The sequence below is a fragment of the Protopterus annectens genome, chromosome 9.part0 (assembly GCF_019279795.1).
Source record: "Protopterus annectens isolate FY-2018-M chromosome 9.part0, PAN1.0, whole genome shotgun sequence".
Classification (NCBI taxonomy): domain Eukaryota; kingdom Metazoa; phylum Chordata; order Ceratodontiformes; family Protopteridae; genus Protopterus; species Protopterus annectens.
The window spans coordinates 570,824,123-570,849,186 of record NC_056743.1 but is presented as its reverse complement, the minus strand read 5'-3'; the positions used below and the strand labels follow the sequence as shown (position 1 = coordinate 570,849,186).

General features: G+C 39.9%; 1 protein-coding gene across 3 annotated transcripts in view; it reads right to left on the bottom strand.

Annotated features, from left to right (window-relative positions):
• SLC23A2 (solute carrier family 23 member 2) overlaps positions 1-25,064 on the bottom strand; it is a 1,130,684-nt gene that overhangs the window by 283,446 nt on the left and 822,174 nt on the right. For all 3 annotated transcript variants that reach the window (XM_044083095.1, XM_044083098.1, XM_044083097.1), the window contains exon 9: positions 21,136-21,256. In XM_044083095.1, coding sequence (XP_043939030.1) covers positions 21,136-21,256 — 121 coding nt within the window. The remainder of the gene's footprint in view (positions 1-21,135; positions 21,257-25,064) is intronic.

Genomic DNA, 25,064 nt, shown 5'->3' with positions numbered 1-25,064 from the left:
AGGGTTTTTGGAAGTAAAAACAGTGGAATTTTGTAACCTCTGGATGTTATTCCCTCCACCCATTTGTCCATAGTTATTAGCTGTCAGGCAGGTTGGTGCAGAGAAAGTCATCCCCTGACTGCCTCCAGAAAAGGGGCAACTGGGCATCCCTTCAGGAGTGCTGGTAGGAAGTCTCAGAGAAGGAATCTCTTGACCCCTGGTTCGGTAGACCACTTCTGCCTCTAGGGTGGCGTTTTCCATTACTTTCTCTTCTGCTGCAGGGGAAGTCCTTGCCACGTGAATCCTGGAAAGGCTCTTGGGATTTCTTAAACCATAGTCTCCCACTTCTCTGGTTCCTAGAGTAAGGCCGCTGAGGAGTGGAGAGCATGCTGTAACTTTAGGGCCAAATAGGGATGATCTGTCAAATGGAACATTGATGAATGACGCTTTAAATGGCTCCGCAATATCACACATCCAGGAGTGCCTTCTAATTGCTATGCCTGAACCTGCAGCTATTGTCATCCCTTCAGCTGCGTGGGCAATCAGCCTCATGAACGAGTTAGAAATTGCTTTGAGGGTGGCAAGCTGAGAAGTAACTGCCCCATACCCCTTCAGCTACTGCTCCCGAGAGGGTATCAGAGAGCTCTTTGATCAGATCCCTCTGCAATCTCGTGAAATGTGCCATATAATTCAGGGACCTAAGAGCAAAGGTTGCTGAAGCATAAACGTGCTTCCCAAACATATCCATAGTCCTAGACTCCTTGTTGGGAGGATGGATAGTCGGACGTTCCTTCTTAGTGGCTGCCGATATCACCATGATGTCAATGGGTACGCCTTTAGACCAGTGTTGTTCATCCTTAGGGGCTGAGAGGATCCGATCAGGTCTCTTGGGGATTGGTTCGATGGAGTTGGGCATTTTCCACTCCCACTGTGTGATCAGTTTAATGAGATCATCAGCGGGCGGAGAGATCCAAGAAGTAGAGGGCTATGCACGAAAACCTCCAGGTATACAGACTCCTCGGAAGAAGGCTGGAAGGAAGACCAGCCACCCCTCTGTTTTAGAATTTCCAGGATATTCCCAAAGGAAACTCTAGGGAAGTGTCTGAAAAGGAAACCACCAAGGTGGGCCTATCCTGGAGGATTTTTGCCCTCTGTCCTGGGAATGAAACCGATGAAAGCTTCAATCAAGGGAATGTGGAGATCTGTCCTGACAGAGATGGCAGAGACAGAGTCCCCCCAATGGACAACGCCTTCTCCATGATTCGGAAGGCCTGCCCCCCCCCCCAAAGAGGAATGGAAGCCTTCAGAATGTAGGTGCCACCTCGCATCGAGGAGGCGACCCCCATAAACTGAAGTCTGGGTCAATCCTACAAATGCTGAAGCACCAAGGGTTATGGACAGCTCCAAAGTTAAAGAAGCAGATCCATGCCCCTCAGACCCAACCAAGGAGTCAAGACCTCAGAAGGCCTCCAGTGCTGAAAGGCCGGAGGAACTCATGGCAGCTTTCGGAACCGGAGATGAAGTTGCTACAGGAACCAAGACAGTCAACATCGGGAGTGTCGGAACTGAGGGCTCCAAAGACTCAACTGGAGTTGGAGGAGCAGGCAAGGAAAAAGTATACTAAGAGTGAAAAGATCTTATCAAAAGAAGAATTCAGGAAATATAATTGGAAAACTTACTAAATCTTAAACCAAGGCTCGAGAGCGGTTGAACGAGACTGACACACAAAGCAGCAAACAAGATCTGAGATAATTTTAGAGGAGCATTATGGGTAAAAGCCTGGCTCAAGAGTTTGGGAGAAGCGAGCTGAAATAAACAGCCAAGTCGGTTTTCGAGGCTTGGAACTGAGCCCAGAGTCAAGGATGAAGACTGACAACGTCAGATTAAAAGGTTATGATCTGAGACTTTATCATAACTCTTTATACTGCACGGAGCATAATCTGCTCCATGTACTACCAGTTAATACTAGTGAGTGGTATCAAGCAGGATATCTCTCACTTTATTTACTTAAGAATTTGGGGGGGGGGGGATGACAGGGATAAAAATCAGAGACAATTTTTAAATATCCCTCTACTCAACTTACAAAGTTAATAGAACTGTCCCATTTTTGAACAATATATGAAACCGTCATTTTGGCAGTTTTGACTGACTGCAATATTCAGTAATTTACCTCCTAATAAAAAAATATACATGCGACAGGGCTAAAATATGAGATAAACTTAGGGATAGTTGAGAGGCAAAAACAGTAGTCAGGAGCAAAACTGTTTTACTTTCTGCCTTAGTTCTTTGCCTGCCAGCACTGTTTGTTATTACTCTTTAGTATGAGACCCTACCCCAACAGTGCTTAAAGGTGTGTGTCTCAATTGTTAATCAACCACCCACCCTGTGCTGTTATACTCTGGTCTAATTATATTTTTCCAGATATCGGAGTATAACTACAGCACTCTTTACACTACATGATGCTTATCCATCCATTCAAAGCACTGACACTGAAGAAAAAAAAAAGAAGCTGAACCATCCACTGGTAAACTGTTTACTTATTCTGGCCATCAGATGTCCCCACATCATCAAAACTGCTTACTGTGAATATAAGAAAAAAAGAAAAGAAAAGATTTGGTTTTCTATAGCTCTCTTCCACTGAAGGTCTTGGGTTCATAGGTTCATACGAGGCTAACTGCCCTTGTTGGCCATTTTAAGTGTAGCCAATTACACAATGTGAGAATCAAACCCTGTACCTTGCATTTGTAAGGTAAACATCTTACTCACTATGCCAGCCTCCCACTCTTTAAATACTGGGCTGTCTCTCTTGCCACAAACTTGATACTGTGAAAAGAATTCAGGATGTATCACCACAAACAACCACAAACTTTTGAACAATAAAACCCAGTAGCACAATGACAAGTGCCGGACCACCAATAGATTGATATCCAAAGTTTTTATTACAAAAATGGTAAGCGCTTTCGACTGTTTATATTCAGCATTAGTATGCACCTTTTCACCGTAAGATACCCATCTATCTATTTACATTTCAAATTGCCTGTGAACTAATGATTTAAAACCAACATATATACTATATGAATACATTATGTATTAGTACATACCTAAAATATAAATCTATAAAAGTCTAAAATGTAAAATATAAACATAGACATAAAATGTCACTACTAAGTAGCGATTGTTGGAGCCTAATTTTTTAATGTAAACATGCATACATATGCAATCAAACTTATAAATTGATTTACTTTATACTAAACCTATATGTATAAATAATAACTAGGATGAGAATCCATCATCTATTAAGAGCAAGAGGTTCTCCGGTTCGATTCTCGGCTGGGGTGCCTTCTGTGTGGAGTTTGCATGTTCTCCCTGCATTCGCTTGTGTTTCCTCCGGGTACTCCGGTTTCCTCCCACATTCTAAAGACATGCTTCTGGAGCCTTTCTCCCTGGGCCTCTGCTGAAAACAGGATCTGTGGAACCTAGTCGGACTTTCCCGGTCAACAAATGTTAAATAAATAAATAAAATAAATAAAATTATTAAAAAGAGTAGATGTTCTCCGATGCCCTGGCCATATTTCTCCTAGTAATAAAAAAAAAAAAAAAAAAACACATTGGCTCTCTCCTTAATGGAGGCCTCTAGCCTAATGGGGTTAACAAATGATAAATAAAATAAAAATCTGCTATATGTCAGAAAGGTATTGTTAACATTAACAAATAATGAAAGAATATATTAATGATGATACACTAGTCGTCTGAAGTATGAACAGAGAAACGCTTGTCAAGAGAACAATTCATACTGAATAAGCTAACACAATGCAACCTCAAAATGGACAGGGATAAATGTAAAATACTGTCACAGAAATTAGATATGTGAGCCATGATTTTTACTTCAAAAAGACTGAAACCAGTTGAAGTAAAGTCAGAGCTACTGTATAACTGCAATCAAAGATACACAAGTACTTAAATTTCTGGGCATGTTGTAGCACATTTCAAAACTTGTCTGAAATAAGGGCACAGTTAAGGAAATTACTGGAACAAAACACAGTATGGCAATGGAGTGAACAGCAAGAAAAAAGTTCTGACTTTCTCAGTTAGTTAGTTACTGGAGGCCCTCACATTGAATATTTGATTTAAAAGACTGTTACACAAGTTAATGTCAATCAAAATGGCACTGGTATAGTGATTAGGCAAGAAACAATATATTGTTTTGTTCAACTACATCTACTGATTGCCAAAAAAATGTCTTCTTAGACAGAAAATGTTTGCAATTAGGAATGGCTATGAGAAGTTTCATACATACAGTTATGAAAAAAGAGGTACATACTGATTGTGTCCACATGGCATTCTACAGCAAAGTTTCAAACACATTGCATAAGGCACCACCAAGGTTGCAAAGAATGTTGTTTTGTTTATAAAAAATGTAATCTGTTGTGAATTCTAAACTGCAAGGTTAGCTACATACAGTAGATAAGCTGTACTCTTCAAAGTAACAGGAATAGGAAACTGATCTTCCTGGAAGAGAACTTAAAGTTAACTAGATCACATCACACCTGTAGCTTCAGAGTTGTTCTGTGGAAGACTCAGGGATGACTACACTGAAAAAAGCTGCCCTTTTAGAGAAGGCACATTCTGAATTTCCCTCCGTAGTTATTTGCTCATAATACTTTGGCTCTCTTGCTTATTTTCCACAATAAATCCAAGCTCTCTTTTACCTATTTCCTATGCCCTTACTTTCAATTATCCCTACTGTAAAATCTATTTTCCCCATTTCAATGTTGGCTTAGTTCTCAAAATACTGCCTGCTACTTTGCAAATATACTCTTCTGTAAGATGGTTATTATTCTCCTTAAGCACTTGTATTCAAAATCATGCTATCTCCTTATTTTGTGAGCTTCCCCCACCTAACTCTTGCCCCTCTTTTCCTCCCAAACACATTTTTCCAATTCGTTATTAACTGTGATATCCAACTTATCTTCTGGTTGATAAAAACATGCCTGGCTTGTAGATATTATCAAAGGGATGGCATACATTTTCATTACTTGGAAATTACTATCCCTTTCCTCAGTCAAGAGTTTCCACCTTCTCAAATTTTGTATGATCGTTTGTTTACTCTATCCCACATATCCTCAAGTGCTAAAATACAAAATTTTAAATACACACACCTAAATACTTATTATGCCTTCATAAATATGGCTATTGCTTGAACCAAATTATATGTGGAACACAAATATAAAAACACTCTGTGTTCCTTATGGTTCCCAACAGTTCATTCCGTATATCCATTCAATTAAATCCACAAAATGCATGTATTCTCAAAGGCCCATTCACAACTGAAGATTACAAATGCACTTTAATAAGCAAAAAAGTCATAAATAAAAAAACACACACATCCAATAAGCACATTCGTCTGAATAGTTTGAAATGTCATCATATACTATTACATACTTCACAGGAAGTTTTATAGCAAAGAGCAATCATGTGACCACTTTCTGCAATGACATCACTTCCCTCAAACACCCCCCCCCCAGCACTTGGTGTTTTAAGGTGATCTCCCATCCAAGTACTAACCAAGGCCAACCCTGCTTACTCCATTTCATATAATGTGACATCTAATGGGAACTAGTGTTTGTTATATATTTTGATGCCTATAAAATACATATAACCCAGACAAAAAAATATATAATTGAATTCATTGAAGATAAATAAATTCAAATTTCAAAAACTTAAATGCATGTTGAAAAATTCCAATAATATAACAATGACAAACCATCAAACAATAACAAAGAGACAGTTTTTATGAGGTCGAAGTAAAGAGAATATCTTTTCAGGTATAAATAAAATATTTTAAAATATTAAAAACTTTTTACAAAGGTGCATGCAATGGAAATAACTATATTTCTAGAGCTTTTAATTTTAATATGCAAGATATAGATAGTTGTTCATTTAATCCAGCCCAGGATGTTGTATTTAGTTGCAACTGCCAAATCAATTCACATTTTTCTAGTAGGAGTATCCAACCCCCCCTTCTTTCAGAGCTATCTAAAGCCTCTATAACAAAAAACTTAAAGGAATGGGTAACAAATTCAGCACAGTGTTTCGCTAAAGAAACCACATTGATCCATGTCCATCAGTTTTGGCAACACCTTAGCCATTCTCTTAGCTAGTATAGGTGCTTTTAATCACGGTTCATTACTGAAATTGGTTAATATCAACTTAGGTTTAAAGGGTCCTTGCCTTTCTTTGATACTACAGCCACCATAGCTTTCTTCAAAGATGCTGGGACTGTCACTCCTTTTAGAATATTGTTAAACAGAACATTCCAGATCTTTAATACTTCCCTTCCTTCCTAGTTTACAAAATTCCACTGGAATGCCATATGTTCCTGGAAACTTCCATGATCATTGATTATGCATCACCATTTTTTTTGTTTCATCTCCTTTCATCTTAACTATTAATTCATGAGCCTCATCTTCCCATATTTAAGTCATCCATAAATATTTATAGTTGTGCCTTTTCTTGGTTTTCCCATTCTTCGGGTTCACACAGATCTTCACAGAAATTCCAAAATTACTTTAATACCTATATAAGGTCTCTGGTTATGGCAAAACCCTTTCTATTTTCTGTTGCCTGTGTCATGGTGCTAATAGTTTTATGCTCAAAAGTTATCAAAAATGCTTAACAGCAACCTTTCTAAACTCATTCATATTCACTCAGTAACTATTCCTGTTCTTGTTCTGTAAGATTCCCATTTGTCTGTTAATACTTTAACTTTGGATAATTCCTCTGCATAATTCCTATTACTTCTTTCCAAGTCTATTTCACTTTCTCTCAATTCTACCATATTTTTAACTTTCATTTTCAATTTATTCCATTCCTCAGCTATCGCTTCTGAAGAAAAATGTAGCTTACCTAACAATGTTGAATAATCTCCATTACCCATTCCTTACATTCCTTTTTTTAACAAGTAAGGAAGAAAGCTCCATTGTCGCATTTTTACTTAATTACCCTGTATTTTATCTTGGTCCTTATTGGTGCATGGACTGAAACAGCTATTAGATGTGTTTCAAAGCCTTAAATTAAATATCCATGCCCCTTTGAAATATAATTTCTGTCCATCTAGCCCAGTCATAATACCTTGGGACAAATATGCAAATTCTGTTTGGTTTCCTACTAGTAAATTTTTCCATTCCAAATATTTCATTTATTACTTCAGAAATCTACCCTCTTTTGGTTATATTTTCCCTTCAAAGCCCCTCGATAGATAAAATGTTCCAGTCACCACCCATGAACAATATGCCATTCTAGAAGCTAATGCCTATCCCATAATTCCCTTAATTTCTTTAACAGTAGTTTTAGGTGGCACATAAATACATGCCATTGTAATCCTCCTTCCCTGCCAACAATCCTTTCATAGAACAAATCTAACATTTTCTTCTCTTCTTCTATCATTATTGGCGCTCCTCTTACAATCACTATTATTATTATTATTATTATTATTATTATTATGTCCCCTTTTCCTTTATCCCTGATACTCTGCTGAATAACCATTCCTTAAATCCTTCCTTTGGCAAATTCACATGTTCATTTTAAGTGCGTTTCCTATAGCACTGCTACTTGTACCCTACATTTCTTACTATAATTCAATACTCACTGCTCCTTGTCCCCACCTACAATGCTATTCACATTCCATTATATGACTGATAACATAGTCATTCTGATAAGATATTATTTTCATATATTCTACTCAACAGCTTTTTTGAATGCATGTTTCCAGTTCACAACTTACACGCATACATTAATGTTTGACAAGCCAATTTTACATGCAGTTGCAGCTTATCTCTGTCTGAGCCAGTGTCTCATTTTCCCAGACTTTTTGTTTTAATACAAACACTAGGCAAAAGTTTTTAATCCTTGATCCTTTTAACTCCCAGAAACACACACAGCTATATACACATTCCAAAAAGAGAAGTCACCTCTCCATAAATGAGCAGTTGAACCAAAGAGACAGCTGCACCCACAGGTTTTACCCATTCTAAAATTCAGTTTAGTCATGCTGAAAGACACATTAGAGCCTGTGTTCCTGAGCCAACACCATCTATTACTATCCCATATCCACTTCCCTATAAACCAACTTTTGTTAAGAAAGCAGTTAAGGATCAAAGGTAAATATTGGGTAACTGCCCTGAATGGCTATTTTAAGCTTAGGCAAGGTGAGAATCCAACCGTGTACCTTTTGCCTATGAGGTAAAGAGTTTAACCATTATGCCAAACCAATCACCAATGTGAAACAATTGTTTTGAGAGTCAACTTGTGACATAACTCTGAGCTTCTTAACCCAAAAATTCTGGACAAAACAAAAACTTATGGAGGGATAAAAATCAAAGACAGATTTTAAACACTGCTCTTTTAAACTTACAAAGTTGTTAAAAATAGCAGGTTCTGCATTGCCATACATTTTCTGAAGGATATGAATTCTGAAACTCAAATATCTGACTTTATTTAGTGGCTGCAATCCTCAATGATTTTTTAAGAAAAACACAAATTTTGAAAAGAATGGTTCAAGACAAAAATAGTACAGCTGTGTACACTTACCATAAATGTAGATGTTCGAGTGTATTCACTGTTGCAGTCACCACATTTGGGTTATCTGCTTGCAGTAGCCCTCAGTCGGTCTGATTAACAAAGTCTTGGGTCCTGCATCAGTTGCTGTCCTTCTTCCGTGACGTCAGGTCGTCAGGGGTATAAAACAGGCAGCCAATGCCATTACATCAGTTTTTCTTGCCCCAGATGTCAGGTGCCCCTCTAATGGGAAGCAATTAAATCTATAAATATACAAGGTTATACCTCCAACAAAAAAGCAAATACACCAAAAAGCTTTTGAGCATAGTAAAGGAGAGTAGAGGTATAGCCAAAAGAAGTAAGGGGGCTGGAGGGAGGGTAACCAGGACTGCAACAGTGAATACACTCGAACATCTACATTTATGGCAAGTGTACACAACTGTACTGTGTTCTTTGTGTATCACTGTTGCAGACATCACATTTGGGTAGATTCCCAAAGCTAAGGATGGGAGGAGGAATTTAGATAGCATTAGGACCAGCTATAAGGCCCTGCAAGACTGCAGTGGCAAAGCCAACTCTGGATTTAAAGAAAATTGGCAGATGGTAATGCTTGGTGAAAGTATGTACAGAACTCCAGGTAGCAGTTTCTAGGATGTCCCTAGTAGGGATGCCTCTGAGAAAGGTTGAAGAGGTAGATGCAGCCCTGGTTGAGTGGGGTCTGATCCCCTGTGGGATAGGTTTTCCATGGTGCTTGTAGCAGAAATTAATGCAATGGCCTATCCACTTGGAAATGGTTTGCTTTGAAACAGCCTTTCCCTCTGCCCCTGCAGCAAATGCCACCAGCAGTTGTTTAGATTTCCTTTGAGGTTTAATCCTGGTTGAATCTAAGTTGTCTGTGCACATCTAAGGAGTGCAGTATCTGTTCCCCTTTGTTCTGTGGATTAGGAAAGAAGGTTGGCAAATGAATGGACTGATTAAGGGCCACACTGGATACCACCTTGGGCATGAAGGAGGGATTGGTCCTGAGGGACACCCTGTCTGCATGAAAGATGATGAAAGGCTCCACTGCCATAAGGGCCTATAATTCAGATACCCTTCTTGCTGAAGTGATTGCTAAAAGGAAAGCTGTTTTCCAAGAAAGGAATTTTAAGTCTGCAGTAGCAGCTGGCTCGAAGGGAGGAAGGGGGAGTTTCTCCAATACAAAGTTAAGGTCCCAGGCTGGAGTTGGAGCTCTCCTGGGTGGTCGTAAATTTTTCGTCCCTCTGAGGAACTGCTTGAGCAGTGGCTGAGAGAAGAGGGGAGGTTCTCTGTTATAATGAGCTGAAATGGCTGAGGCGTGAATTTTGATGGAGGAGAAAGACAGGCCCTTGTGAAGCATCTCAGTTAAGTATTGTAAAATCTGAGTTAAATTGGACACTGCTGTGCCCATCCCTTGAGATTGGTTCCAGGCACAGAATCTTTCCCATTTTTCAGCATAAGATTTTCTAGTACTAGGCCTCCTAGCTTCTAAAATGATATCCATCACTGGTTTACTGAGGGATGGTAAAGGAGAGATTAGGTAATTAGCCAGGCTGCTAGGTTCAGTGTTTGAAGCTGAGGGTGCAGAATCTGGTTCTCCTGCTGAGACAATAGGGTAGGAGTCTGAGGCAGGTGCCATGGGGCCAACAGCGACACATTGCGCAAGAGGGGGTACCAGTGTTGGCGTGGCCAGTCTGGAGCAATCAAAATCGTCCTTGGTTTGTCTTGCTTGATCTTTAGTAGTACTTTGGAGAGCAGAGGCAGAGGAGTAAAGACATAAACTGATAGGTTTTTCCAGCTGAAGGACAGAGCATCCACTTTCCAAGCTTGTTTGTGGGGAGTCCTTGTGCAAAATTTGTCCAATTGATAGTTCTGGGGGGAGGCAAACAGGTCAATATCTGGGCTCCCCCATTTGCTTGTCAACATGTTGAAAATCCTTGGTTCCAGTTTCCACTCGTGTGGGTCCATGAGGTTTCTGCTTAGTTCGTCTGCCAGTGTATTTAGTTTTCCTGGCAGGAATTGAGCTTGTAGATGCACTTGGTAGCTCAGGGCTGTGTTCCACAATGCTATGGCTAGTCTGCAGAGGGGGTAAGAATGTGTACCCCCCCCTGCTTGTTTATGTACCACATAACAGTGGTGTTCTCCATCTTTACCATTAATTGTCCTGGAAGAATGTGGTCCTTGAAGGCTGTCAGAGCATTCTATACAACTAACATTTATTTTTCATTGATATCCAGGTGCAATTGACTTGGGTTCCATTTGCCCTGAATGCACTTCCCTGCCAGGTAAGCCCCCCCCCATGCATAGTCTGATGCATCTTTTGTTAGGGTCTGGGCGGAAGGGGGTAGTCTGAATGGTAGTCCCTTGTTTTGGTGGCAGGCCTCTACCCACCAAAGGAACTCTAGGTGTAGGCAAGGTATGATAGGAATCATTGTTTCTAGATCCTGAGAATGTTGACACATTGGCTTTTTAGATACCATTGTAGTTTCCTCATATGCAGTCTTGCATATGGAATTAGAAAAATGCAGGAGGCCATGAACCCCACGGCTTGTAGTATTTGCCTTGCAGATAGCAGGGTTTTTGTGGCCACTTGTTTGAAGTAGGTTATCAAATGAATTTGTTTCTCTGGCGTGAGGAAAGCCATCTGGTAAGTTGTATTCAAGCTTGCTCCCAGGAATATAATTTGTTGACAGGGTACCAGGTGTGATTTCTTTTTGTTTATTGTGTACCCCAGACAAGTTAGTACCCTCTGTAAAAAGGCCTGATGACTCAAAAGTATGTCCTGGCTTTCTGCCTGAATTAGACAATCGTCCAGGTATGGGTATATTTGAATATTTCTTTGCCTGCAAAATGCAATGACTGGAGCTAGGCACTTTGTGGATACCCTGGGCGCAGTAGATAAGCCAATGGGCAGTGCAGAGAGCTGATAGTGCGTGAAGCCTGCTTTGAAGCGTAGGTATCTTCTGCAAGATTCCCTGATTGTGATGTGCAGGTATGCTTCCTTTAAATCTAGTGTTGCCAACCAGGTGTCTTTGCCTAGCATAGGGAGCAACTGGTGAAGATTCAGCATCTTGAATTTTGGAATCACCAAAAAAGTGTTTAGAGTTGACAGGTTCAGGATAGGACGCCATAAATTGTCTTTTCTGGGTACCAGGAAAAGTCTTGAGTAGAAACCTTGTCCCTTTTCCTTTTCTGGTACCAAATGAAAAGCCCCCAAGCTTAAGAAAGAAAATACTTGCTTCTGGGCCTCTGCCCATTGATTTGGGGGTAGATTTAGCCACCCGCTTGGTGTTGGTAACGTATGGAACTGAAATCTGTATCCCTGGGACACTATATTTAAAACCCATTTGTCCTGGGTAATGAGTTCCCAGTTCTTGACGTGAAGAGCAATCTTTCCCCCCAAAGGGGCAGTCAGTTGAGAAGTGCTTGGAAGTTTTAAAAAGAAGTCATTGAGACAGTTTACCATGGGGGGAGTTTTATTACTCCCAGATTTGGAAGTGGAGGCCCCCCACTGCTTAGTCCTGTGCGTACCCTGGGACTGAAGCCTGGGAGCTCTGCTGGATCTGGGTTTGGACTGTGAAGGTCTGGAAGAGGCAGGAAAGGACCAATTCTTGGAAGGCCAATGCCTACTAAACCTTGGAGGTTGTACTTGTAAAAATTCTTTAACAGTTTGCATAGATTTAGCTTTTTCCTTCATCTTTTTAAGAACTTCTGCCTTCTTGCCAAACAGGCGGTCCTGGTTTAAGGGAGTATCCAATAATTTTGCTTTAACATGATCTGGCAAGGATTGTTCCTTAAGCCAAACATGCCTTCTAAGTACAGACCCAGTTACAGCAGCCCTGCAAGATGCCTCTAGTGAATCAAAACCACACTGCAAAGTATGTTTTCCAACCTGTTCAGCTGAATGTAGCAAATCCTGTAAATCCTTATTTTCAGCACAATCAGGAATCAACATCATTTTCTGTTTAAGCAATCCAATAATACGCTACTGATACTTTAACATATGAAACTGGCAGTTTAAGGCCCTAATGGCCACAGTTGCAGAAGTGTATACCTTTTTACTCCATCTATCCACCGCCCTGGAGTCTCTATCAGAGGGGGCAGGATTTTTGGCAGTAGTAGCTTTAATGCCCTTGGGTCCCTGTGAAATGGTCTCAGGATCTGCAGTAGGATTTTTAAAAAGGAACTTGTAAGAGTCAGGAACCCTGTAATATCTATCAGGTTTTCTGGGAGCAGGAGGTAAAGAGTCATGGACCAAGCTAGATTCTGAAAAGGCATCATCAACAATGTCTAGTACAGGAGGTATGGCTAAAGGCCTGTGCTGGGGCAGGAGTAAGAAATCCCTAAGCCTCTTTTTAGAATCAGAGAAATCCTGACTTTCCCAATGAAAATGCTCCCTGAAAGTATGCAAGGTTTCACCAAAAGAGAAATCGTCTGGGGGAGAAGCAGAGGGAAAAGAGTCCTCAGCATCAGAATCCTCATAGGTAGATAAGGGTAAATCCTGGTCATCAGAGGAAACAGAAAATTCAGAATCCTGGTCAGAAGTATCATAAGCAAACTCAGTCCTAGGTCTCTTAGAGGGGGAAGGCTGGTTTCCCCTGATTAAAGTAATAAGGTCTTCAGCCATTCTTAGCACTTGTTTTTTAGGCATAGAGGCCTGACCATGCAGTCTGGGCGTCAGTTTTCTAGGCATGGTTCGAGTTTTAGGCCTTGAAGAAGAAGATGGCATCAGTTTAATATGCAAGTCAGTAAGACTGAATACACCCTCAAATGCCGGTGCCTGCACAGAGGCTCTGGACCCATCCAAGACAGAGACATCCACAGGTTCCACAGTTGAAGCATCTTGCGGCATACCGGACTCCGAATGGGTCACAGTAGAGGCCTGCGAATCTGAAGTAGCAGGTATCAGAGTCTGTGAAAGCGCCTCACCGAGTACCGGTGAACTGGCGACTAGCTTAGGAGAAGTGTCGGCAGCTTTGGACCTAGGTGGCCTGTCTCTGTCTTTATCTTTGCATTTTTTTCAGAATGTCGGTAGTCGGATGGCTTACCGAAGACATAATTAGGATAATTGAACTGAGCACCAAAATATTTAGAAGCGAAAATATACCGATGATGGATAGTTTGTGGTTTAAATAAGGCACAAAACCGAAAGCGAGGTACGTCGTGGTCAGGACCTAGGCAAGGAATACAGTACGAATGAAAATCTTTATGAGGTATTTGCTTTCCACAAGTAATGCAATTATTTACTTTTACTGACATTGGTTAAGAGCAAGAAAAAGTTTCCCCAATGGGGTACTTAGCTTTTAGATGGAAGACTTCGGTTCTGAAACTCGAAAAGGAAAATTTCAGGAGTCGGCTGACCAGCACTTGCGCATTGCTTCTGCTTTGGGCACCGCATGGCAAGAAAGACTGGGGTAATGGCATTGGCTGCATGTTTTATACCCCTGACGACCTGATGTCAAGGAAGAAGGGACAGCAACCGATGCAGGACCCAAGACTTTGTTAATCAGGCTGACTGAGGGCTACTGCAAGCAGATAACCCAAACGTGATGACTGCAACAGTGAAACACGAAGAACATCCGGACATTCTGTGAAATTCTGGAAAGTTGGGAGGAATGGGTTGTGGTTAACTCACTCCATCTTTGACAAATGTACTTTGTGGGAACCTTCCTTTGTGATATGTTCCTACTGTAGGTATATTAAGGAAGGCCCTAACCTATAAGCGGAACATACAAACAGGGCATTTGGAGTTATGTTGCATTATACTTGTAATTCTTTTGGTATTATTCACATTGCTCAAAGTGTGATAGTTTATCGCACACAATTTATGAGTATCTATAAGTCATAAGAACTACAAACATTTCAGCCCAACTCATACTGAGCTTTGTAATTGTTCAAAATATCCTTATCTTTACAACTGAGCAGATTAAGTTGGACAGCAGTGTACTGATTATGACTCTCAGAGCCCAGAATGATGCCCTTGCAACTTACATTGGCTGGCAACCATTTTTCTGGATTTAAAGACCGAGTATCAGCAAAGTGCTTAGACTCAGGTCACTGGCAAAAAGCACTTTTTTCCGACAATGGTTTTATTGTTCATTTCTTTTTTTTATTTATTTGTTTTGCCTAGCTCCAAATGTGGGCCTCTTACTCCCTATTTATGAATTTGTATTTATTGCAATCTTTTTCAGAGTAGATAATGATCATCATTCCCATCATCAATCCCTTCTTCCCATTTTACTACATGGGGTCACAACGCTGCATCAACTGTTGCCATCTCTCTCGATACAATGCCACTTTCCTACCTTCTTTTACAGTCATGCCTGAATGTCACAGGTCCTCTCTTACACAACCCATCCTTCTCTTTGCTGGATACCCTCATTTCCTCTTGGCTTCTTCCTGTCTGCCCCAAATCATCTTCACCAGAGTGTCTTCTGCTTTCCTGCACATGTGCCTGAACCACTGTAGTCTGTTCTCTCTGACCTTCTGTGCAACTGAAGCTACTTAGGATTCTGGTCAGATATCTTAACTTCTTCATTTGTTCCCACAGTGTGCACCCTACCACCCATCTCAGGCATTTCATCTCCACAACCTCTTGCTTTCTTAACTGCTCTACCTTCACTGCCCAGATTTCTGTACCATATAGCAGCACTGATAATGCCACTGTTTTGTACACCTTACTTTTCAACTTCTTAGGCATTCTTCTTTCATACACTACGCATGGCTTCCTTATTAAATAAGCAAACGTTCAAAATTGCAAATGCCGCTATATCGACAGCTTAATGTCGAAATGGGGGCCTTCGCACCCCCCCCCCCACTTAAATATACCTACTCCAAGATCGCACCACAGTGGAGGAAACAGCAAAGTCCAGAAAACGGCCCAGTTATTTTTTTCCCTAGGAAAAAAATCACTGTTCTGTTTGTTCGACATTTGGCCTTTTCGACATTTAGCTGTCAGTAAAACAGCGTTCACAATACTGAATGTTCACTTAAATAACAGGGAACCCTACGCATGACACTGTGCCAGATGGCTGCAGCCCCTCTGATTCAGGTTTTGACCTCCTCATTCAGATTTCCCTTCTCCTCAACCACCCCCTTCCACATACTTGACCAGTGTCACTATTTTCCCTTCTACCTCAAGTTTTCATCCCCTTCTAACTTCCCCATTTGCTACCATTATAACTGGCTTACCTCTACTCCGTTTCATCCAGTGTGCCTTCAGTTTTGCATTCCATTCTCCTGTCATTTGCTGAAGTTCTTGTTCACAATTTGCCTGTAATACCACGTCATCTGCACACAGCAGCATTGTTGATCTGCCCCCTCTGACCTGTATGCTAATGCAGTCCACCACCAGTATGAACAGCAGTGGACTCAGAGCTGAACCCTGATGCACACCCACTCCTACTGGGAACCCTTCTGTGTGTCCAAACATTGTTCATTACTTGTGCCATTGGGTTCTTGTACATAGCCTGCACTAATTCTGCCAATGCTGGGACTTCAAACCATCTACCCTAATCAGCTTTCTTGGAACCTTGTCACATGCTTTCTCGAAGTCTAGGAATGCCCCGTTGGACTCTTTCCTCATCTCTAATTTCTTCTTAACTATCTGCCTCACTGCAAATATTGTGTCAGTTTTGTAGAATCCTGATCTGAATCTGAACTTCTCATCTCCCATCTTATTTTCTGCTACTCTGCATATTTATCACTCACCCTTTCTAGAACTTTCATGCAGTGTGACAGAAGTTTGATACCTCTACACTGTCAAGAGTTGTGAATAAGAAGAACACTTGAATATGGAAGACCTGCACAATTTAATTATTTTCTCTATTAAAAGATGGCAAAGCAACAATCTTACATTAGTTTCTCTGCTTACAAATTTCAGGAGCATAACAAACAAAAATTTATATTTAAAATCGTTATTTGTAACTTATTTCTTTTATTTTTCTCTGTCAAATAAAGCAGACATCTAAAATTAAAAAAAAAAAAAAAAAGAGTTGTGAATGTTTACTTTAATCTTGAACACTGGTACTAGAATGCTTATTCTCCATTCATATGGAATACACTTTTCTCTCCATACTGCTACTGAGTACCATCTGGTGCTTTTTCTCCTCTAACCCTCCCAAAATCATGATCATATCTACCATGATCTCACCTGAGCCTGCTGCTTTTCCTAACTTCATTTTCCTTAGAGATGGTCTTAATTTCTCTAGGGTGGGATTCTCCCCTTCAACGTAGGCCTTATCTGGAGCAGTACGGCTTCTGTAGGGTTTTATTTATTCAGAAGGTGCTGGAAGAACTCCTTTCATCTGCCTTTGACGTTTTGTGGACTGGTAAGCAGAATAATGCTGGCATCCCTTATGAAGGGTGTCTGATAACCATCTTCTTTATCTTTCTGTCTTCGCATAGCAACCTAATATTTGTGCCATATGCTGAGTCACTTTCCAGAAACCAGTAGACAGTTTTTGATGCATCATTCTTTGTACTGCAACTCAGTCTCTTTGTCAGCCAACCAGTATTCCTTTGTAGCCCGGTCCATATTTTCTATCTCCCACTTTTTCATGTACCCCTTTCTTTTGATGACTTCCTGGACTTCTGCATCGCACCACCAGCTTACCTTATGTACTTTATTTCCATAACTGGCTCAATCACATATCTGTGTGTGTGTGGGGGGGTTGACATAATGGTCAAGGTGTTCACCTTACAAGCACAAGGTGCAGGGTTTGATTCTCACTTGGGGTAATTGGCTAGGCTTAAGATGGCTCACAAGGGAAGTTAGCCTAGTACTAATCTATCTATGAACCTATGTTCTACAGTCCTCACACATGCTGTTTTGAGGCACTGTCATTCTGCTTCAAATCCATCCATTTCCTTTTCTTCCTATAGGGCTAGAACCCATAGTATTTCATTGTTCAATCTAGACTTTCATGTTTTTTTTTCGCTTTTGTTTTGCATTCTCTCTTTAAATAACACCAAAATGGTCAAAATATTTAACTATAACTCACATGATTGTTTTTATGCACTTATTCATCAATTTTACTTAACTGTATTTTTCTAATGAAGTCTCACTTGTAATGAGATGAAAATATTCTTGGCTCAATATACTCCTTTTACAGTAACCTTTGAAAAGTGATTCTCAATAGTTTATAGTAAAGCTGTATTACTTAATCACTTTGAATTTTTTATACAAAATTTACTTAATAGGAAAAGTATTTCCCTGAAGAAGATGATAAAGGGGTGGGGGGGCACTTAGTGAGTGGTGGTTCAAGGGAATAGGAGAAGCAGTAAGTGCTAAGCATTGACTAGCTCTGTTAGTACTAATTAAGCATCAACAGTAAGGGAATATCCCTTATGTCCTGGCCAAATTTTCCCAAGTACGTATGAATATCAGTTAGAGTCGACCTTAACCCAGTCATCAAAGTGTAAATAAAAAAATTAATAACTGAAGAATGGAATAAGTTATGTAGGCAAAGAAACAGGAAGCCGGAGAGCATGGTTATAGTGGGAGATGGGATGTAAAGTAATGGCTTTCCTATGAATGATTAATTGCTTGCTTACATTTTACTTGCCCATAAACAACTGGTGAGACTGTCATCTGATCACAGGTAATATGCCTGACACCTGTGCACTGACAGAGCATAGGGACTGTGTCACATCACTTGAACACTATTTGGGGATGTTTCAAATTCACCCCCCCTCCCCCCGTTGTGTGACCATAGAGTCAGTAAACTACGATTAGCAATGGGAAAGGGGCCTTGCTCCCCTAAAAGGCAAGTGAGAAGAAGGAACATGATTCTATGAAGTGGAAAAGCATAAATATGTCAATGGCATCATATTATGGTTTGTATAATTATTTGAACAATAGAATATGGGAAAACAATTTTAATTGTAAAAATTCATAGGAAAGACAGACTGCAGACATACAATTAAATCAAAACGAAAATCAGCTAAGCCGTCACACCAAATTAAGCAGCCTGCAGTTACAATCAAAGTTTAATTGGTACCTGGAATAGCAGCAAACTAAAACTTCACTCCCCTAAACTATTATAATTAATAAAAAGTAAAACACTAACCAAAGCCAAATGGGGTAGAAAGAAAGATCTACAAGCAGTACTTTCATGGTCTAGTTAAGCAATCAGTTAGACAAAAACAAGGCTGGAATCTTATTACTAAAGAACAACAGGAAGCAACCAAGAAGCAAACAACTAACACAATATCCACCAAAAGATTAAATACAAACTGATAAACTCTCTGACGTCTCGGCCAAAGCCTTCAAGGAGAATAAAATACATTCAGTAACAAAGCATTATATACAAAAACTCTAGAATAATTATACAATTAATCAATTTAAATCACATCTTAATAAGATAATGCCTTCCAATTAAGCTCTTCATTTAGCCCAGAAGGAGACATAGTTTTAAATTTTAAAATATACACAGCTTCTTTTTGCAATAAAAGAGTTTTCATGCTAACATTATAGAACATAGGAACACAAATTTGTTCTAATACTGTCCCTTTTTATCCTTCACTACATTTATTATGAAATTCTGCAAAATGTAATGCTACAGGACTATCCATTTTAGTGTTCCTAATATCCCTAACATGTTCTAAAAGTCTTATTTTAAATGCCCTTTTTGTCTCTCCAATATAAAATTTGTTACAGGGACATTGTAAAATATATACAACTCCAACAGAGTTGCAATTAAAAAAAACATGACTATTAAATTTAACATTATTAATGTATTCAAAATTAGTTACAATGTGCACTTCCCACAAAAGAAAGTTCCTAACAGGTTCTCTATATAATTTTAAAGAGGGCATAACAAACCTAGCTTTCACCAAAAAATTTTTAATATTTTTACCTTTACGGTAAGAAAACTTTATATTCAAATTTAGCCATTGTTTCACATTCCTTAGAGAACATAAAAATGCCAAATACTATATCAAGGAAATGTTTAGTGAAACAACCAAATGTAGTTACAAAATAGATACTATCCTTATCTTCCCTAAGATTACTCTGTCTTATTAAATCCCACCCAACAATATTAACATTTCTATCAGAAATTGATTTTTCAACTGTAGGTTTGACCCCTGTAAACAGTCTTATAAAGCCTTTGTTCAAAGTATCTTTACTATATCCTCGAGCAAGGAAAGAATTAACCAAAGATCTCATTTCTTTATGGAAAATTTCAGGTCTATTACATAATCTATGAATATTTCACCATAGGGCAAAGCATTGATTATATGAGGAGGATGCCCACATGTAAATATTGGCATATTCCTTCAAATTTTTTATTAGGAGAAGTGACAATATTCTTACCATCAGATATATCTAATACCACATCTAAAAATGGAATAACATGTCCAATATTCAGTCCATCAAATTTTATCGAATATTTATTAATATTAATGTCATTAAAGAATTTCATAATTTCTTCCTTATTACTATCAACCAAAAATATTAAATCATCAACGTACCTAAAATATTTCACAACATGTGTCTGAAAAAATGTATGCTTATAAATGACTTCTAATTCAAATAGTCCCATAAACAGATTAGCATACATGGGGGCAAATGAAGCCCCCATGGCTGTACCTATAGAACATTATTAAACTCAAAAAAATTGTGAGTTAAACAAAAATAAACTAGTTCAATTACATATTCTGTAACAGGAGAATCTCCTAAAAAAAATTTAATAGCCTCCATTCCAAACTGATGTTTAATATTCTTATTATTCTTGCAGAGTGTGAGAGGAAACCTGCTTATTTGAGAAATAAGAATGCTGAGTGAAAACCATTGCCATCCTACTTAGCAGAATGAGCCCCATCACCTCTTTAGGGACATGTAAAAAAAATCAAACTTGCATGACCTGCTGGGCTTTGGTAACGTCCATTGTTCATTTATGTTTATTTATTTATTTTTCTGTTAGCTGTTATCTCATTTACTGCTTCAGCAAACCTGCACAAAAATCCAAATCCAATTCATTATGATCAAAAGTGTAAAACCTGTTTAGTGGATCAACTGCTTTCCCTATGACTCAAAGTACCCTTATAAAGTATCAGCTGAGAAACCGGTAAGCCTGTACAAAATAATCCAGTGACAGAGGCAAAAGTGAAACATATATTTTCTACTACTACTCATCTACTTTAAGACCAAACTTGCTGGACAGCCAAATAATTAGTATGATTCTTGTTTGATTAGATTGGACTATCTCCATTTTCTCAAATTTCTGTGGTTGCAAAACATTACAAGATTCCAGAAGACAGAAGTGCTGGCTTGAGAAGCCAACAATTTACAAACCCTGATCATGTGAATCTAGACTTGGCAATTTCAGTGAGGCTCAAACTTTAATTTAAAAGAAAAGTAAATGTTGCTGTGCATTTGCAAGACAATAATCACTGACAAACTATTCTACAAGAAAAATGACTGGACGTTTTCTTTTCCTTCTGGTGTCAAGTAATTCTTGGCAAGTGCAAAATTTGATTAAAAGAGGTAACGTGGTAGCACTTGGAAAGGTAAAGGAAGCATTCAGCAGACAACATGTTATAAAGATCACATAGATATTACAAGTCTAAAAGACTTACGGGAAACATTTTGAAAAACTGTAATCTGTAGGCCGTCCAGCCTTTCTTTGACTTGTAGACGGGCAAAGGCAGTTTGACATTGCGAGCATACTGTGAGAAAAGTAGCACTAGAAAAATTGTTCTGTAAAATAGAAGATAGCGTTAAACAGATTTAGAATATCTTCTACATGTCATACAAATACATTTGTTATTTCATATTACATTTAAATACTTAAAAAGCAGAGACAGAGATGCACATATGAACATTGCTTGACAGAAAAATATCATATTCAGGACATCATTTACAACACACAATACAGCTGTCAAAGTAATTTTCACTACAATGTGACTGGATGGCAAAGATACCTTAATGAAATAAAAACCATTAAACACCACCAGTGCTCCCGTCCACAAATAAAAAGGCAGCAAACAATTCCCAAACAGAATGTAATCCCAGGAACATCTTAAGAATCCAGTATAATCCAACTTTATTGCCGGCAAAGAACTATCATAGGCGCTTTCGGAGTGAAACTGCTTCATCAGATGTCATAAAGCATATAATCAAACCACTTATAAATAAGTGAACCAATTAAAGCCCTCCAATCAAAACATCAAAATCTTAAAGTAACAGAATAAGCTATTCCTAAACAATAAACAAACCAATTCACTAAAATTGCACAAGTACAAACTACATATATACATATAAAAATATGCAGAAATGAAATATATAAAAATATATTAAAAATATGTATGCATATATAAAAAAATCATCTAAATAATGGCCTAGCTTGTTGCATCGGTTTAACAGGAACCTTGTCATTTAATCCACGATCAGAATCACCCCCAAGTTTAATCATCCATTTTGCTTCTAATTGTTCAGTGGGTACTTACGTATTATCGCAACCAGACTTCCGCATTACCATAATTTGGTATGTGTGTGCGGAAACAGGTTGCTTAATCTATAAAGGGGTCTGTGAAGAAAAAAACAGTACTCTGTCAGTGTGGGTATGAGCCACGAAGAGGAGAAAGGGTACAAGTTTGTACCTCTTTGCTCCTGAAACTACACAGTTGTACTCCGCTTTCCAGTGTCTGCATCTGTCAAGACGATGTCAGCTACTAGAAAAGCGAGTCACCAAATACACCCCTGTGATGTTAGGAGATTGTAAATATGTCAAGGGCAAGGATTGCTGCTTTTCTTAGGATAGGTAAAGTTAATTTACACAAACTGCAGTCAATCATTTCAGTTAAGGTGCTAACAAGGTGTCCCCATGGCCATACTTTACAAATAAATACAGATAAACTCACTTCATGATTCCACGTAGTAAGAACACTTCCGAAAACCTCTTATTGCCAGGCAATGCGCTTCTTCTTGTACTTTGTGGCTGTTAGCAGCTTTTTAAAATTTGCACTTGAAGATGTCTTTACAAATTGTCCCCACCCCCCCAAAAAAAGTGACCAAAACCATCATTACTGGGTCTGTCTTTGCCCTCTCTGAAGGCTTCCTTCCACACACTCAAAAGAATCTGTTCATCAGAATGACAGCAGGCATTATAATTCAAGCGTGCGTGTGTAATGCACGCTGAAAACAGGAAGCGGGTTTCCTCAAATGTTTGTCTTCCCCTTCACAGACCCTGTAATCCAAATGTAGCCCCAACAAAAAACAGACTCTGAATACCACCTTACAGTGGGTCATGGCCTAGTTTCTATGGAAGTATTCTAAAATCGCAACCGCGAAAATCTGGTTGCGATAATATGTAAATACCGTTCAGTGAGATTCCTTATATCACCTCCACGTTTTCCCTCAAACATTCTCCCAATAGCGAAGAAAGTACAGTTGTGTACACTTACCATAAATGTAGATGTTCAAGTGTATTCACTGTTGCAGTCATCACATTTGGGTTATCCTGCCAGGGGTAGCCATCAGTCGGCCCGAATACCAGAGGCTTAGTATTTCTGCGTCGGTTGCTGTCAATCCAGGACTGACGTCAGGTCGTCAGTGGTATAAAATCAGGCAACCGACACCATTACATCAGTTTTTCTTGTCCCAACTGTCAGGAGCCCCCAAATAGGGAGGTAGGTTATGGTAGAAGAACACCACCAGTAGAAAGTAAATATCAAAAATTCCCTGTAAGGAGAGAGGAAGAGATAGAGAGAGAGAGACAAGGGGGATGGAGGGGGGTAAACCAGGACTGCAACAGTGAATACATTCAAACTTCTACATTTATGGTAAGTGTACATAACTGTACTATGTTCTTCATGTTTCACTGTTGCAGTCATCACAATTGGGATGATTCCCAAAGCTGAAGAAAAGGGTGGATGCAGTCAAGAAGACAGTGGCCTGACTAGGATGCCCTGCAAGACTGAGGTGGCAAATCCTGCCCTGGATTTGGAGAAGATAGGCAGGTGGTAATGCTTGGTGAAGGTATGAACAGAAGTCCATGTTCCAGACTCCAGGATGTCCCTGGTGGGGACCCCCCTGAGAAAAGCTGCAGAGGTGGAGGTTCCCCTGGTGGAATGTGTCTTGACCCCCTTTGGGGGTGGTTTCCCATGCTGTTTGTAGCAGAAATTGATGCAGTGTGCTATCCATTTGGAGATTGTTTGTTTGGATATGGCTTTGCCTTCTGCCCCTGCTGCGAAGCTGATTACCAATTGGTCAGTTTTTCTAAAAGATTTAGTCCTATCCAGATAGAATCTGAGCTGTCTGTGCACATCTAGAGAGTGCAGAATCCTTTCCCCCTTGTTTTGTGGGTTAGGGAAAAAGGTGGGCAAATGAATGGATTGGTTGAGAGCCATACTGGACGCCACTTTCGGCATGAAGGATGGGTTAGTCCTGAGGGAGACCCTGTCAACATGGAAAATGATGAAGGGCTCTATACCAGTGAGTGCTTGTAGCTCTGAAACTCTTTTAGCTGAAGTGATGGCCAGAAGCAAGTCTGTTTTCCAAGAGAGGAATTTTAACTCTGCTGAAGTTGCAGGTTCAAAAGGAGGTAGGGTGAGCTTTTCCAACAGAAAGTTAAAGTCCCAAGCTGGGGTAGGAGCTCTTCTGGGTGTCCTTAAGTTGTTAGCCCCTCTTAGGAACTGTTTGATGAGAGGGCGTGAGAAGAGAGGTGGCTCTGTGTTGTAATGAGCAGAGATGGCAGAGGCATGGATTTTAGTAGAAGAGAAGGATAGTCCTCTGTGTAGTAGGTCTGCAAGGTAATCCAGGATGAGAGGTAGGGAGGGTTGTGCTGTTTCTGCTCCCTTAGCCTGGATCCAGGTGCAAAACCTTTTCCACTTGTCAGCATAGGATTTTCTAGTGCTGGGACATCTGGCCTCACATATAATATCTAGGACTTGTTTGCTTAGGCTGGCAGCTTGAGGAGAGGTCAGGGAATAAAAGTAAGGATGCCAGGTTGAGGGTCTGCAACTGGGGATGTATGAATTCTCCACTCTTCTGTTGGGATCTGAGGTAGGTGCCATGGTGGCAGGGATGACAAGCTGCGCAGTAGTGGGTACCAGTGCTGGCGTGGCCAGTCTGGGGCAATCAGGACTGCCCTCAGCTTTTCCTCCCTTATTTTGAGCAGTACCCTTGAAATGAGTGGTAATGGGGGAAATGCATAAACCGAGAGGTGTACCCACTGGAAGGATAGAGCATCCACTTTCCAGGCCTTGCTGTGAGGTTCCCTGGTGCAAAAATTGCTGAGCTGATGATTGCAGTGGAAGGCAAAGAGATCCACCTTCAGGGTGCCCCATTTCAGGATGACAAGGGTGAAGGCTCTGCGGTCTAGCTGCCACTCATGTGGGTCTAGCAGGTTTCTGCTCATGTTGTCTGCCAGAAAGTTTAGGGAGCCTGGCAGGAATTGTGCTAGCACGTGTAGTTGCATGGGTGATGCTGTGTGCCAAAGGGTCATGGCGAGCCTGCAGAGAGAATAAGAGTGAGTCCCTCCCTGCTTGTTGATATACCACATCAC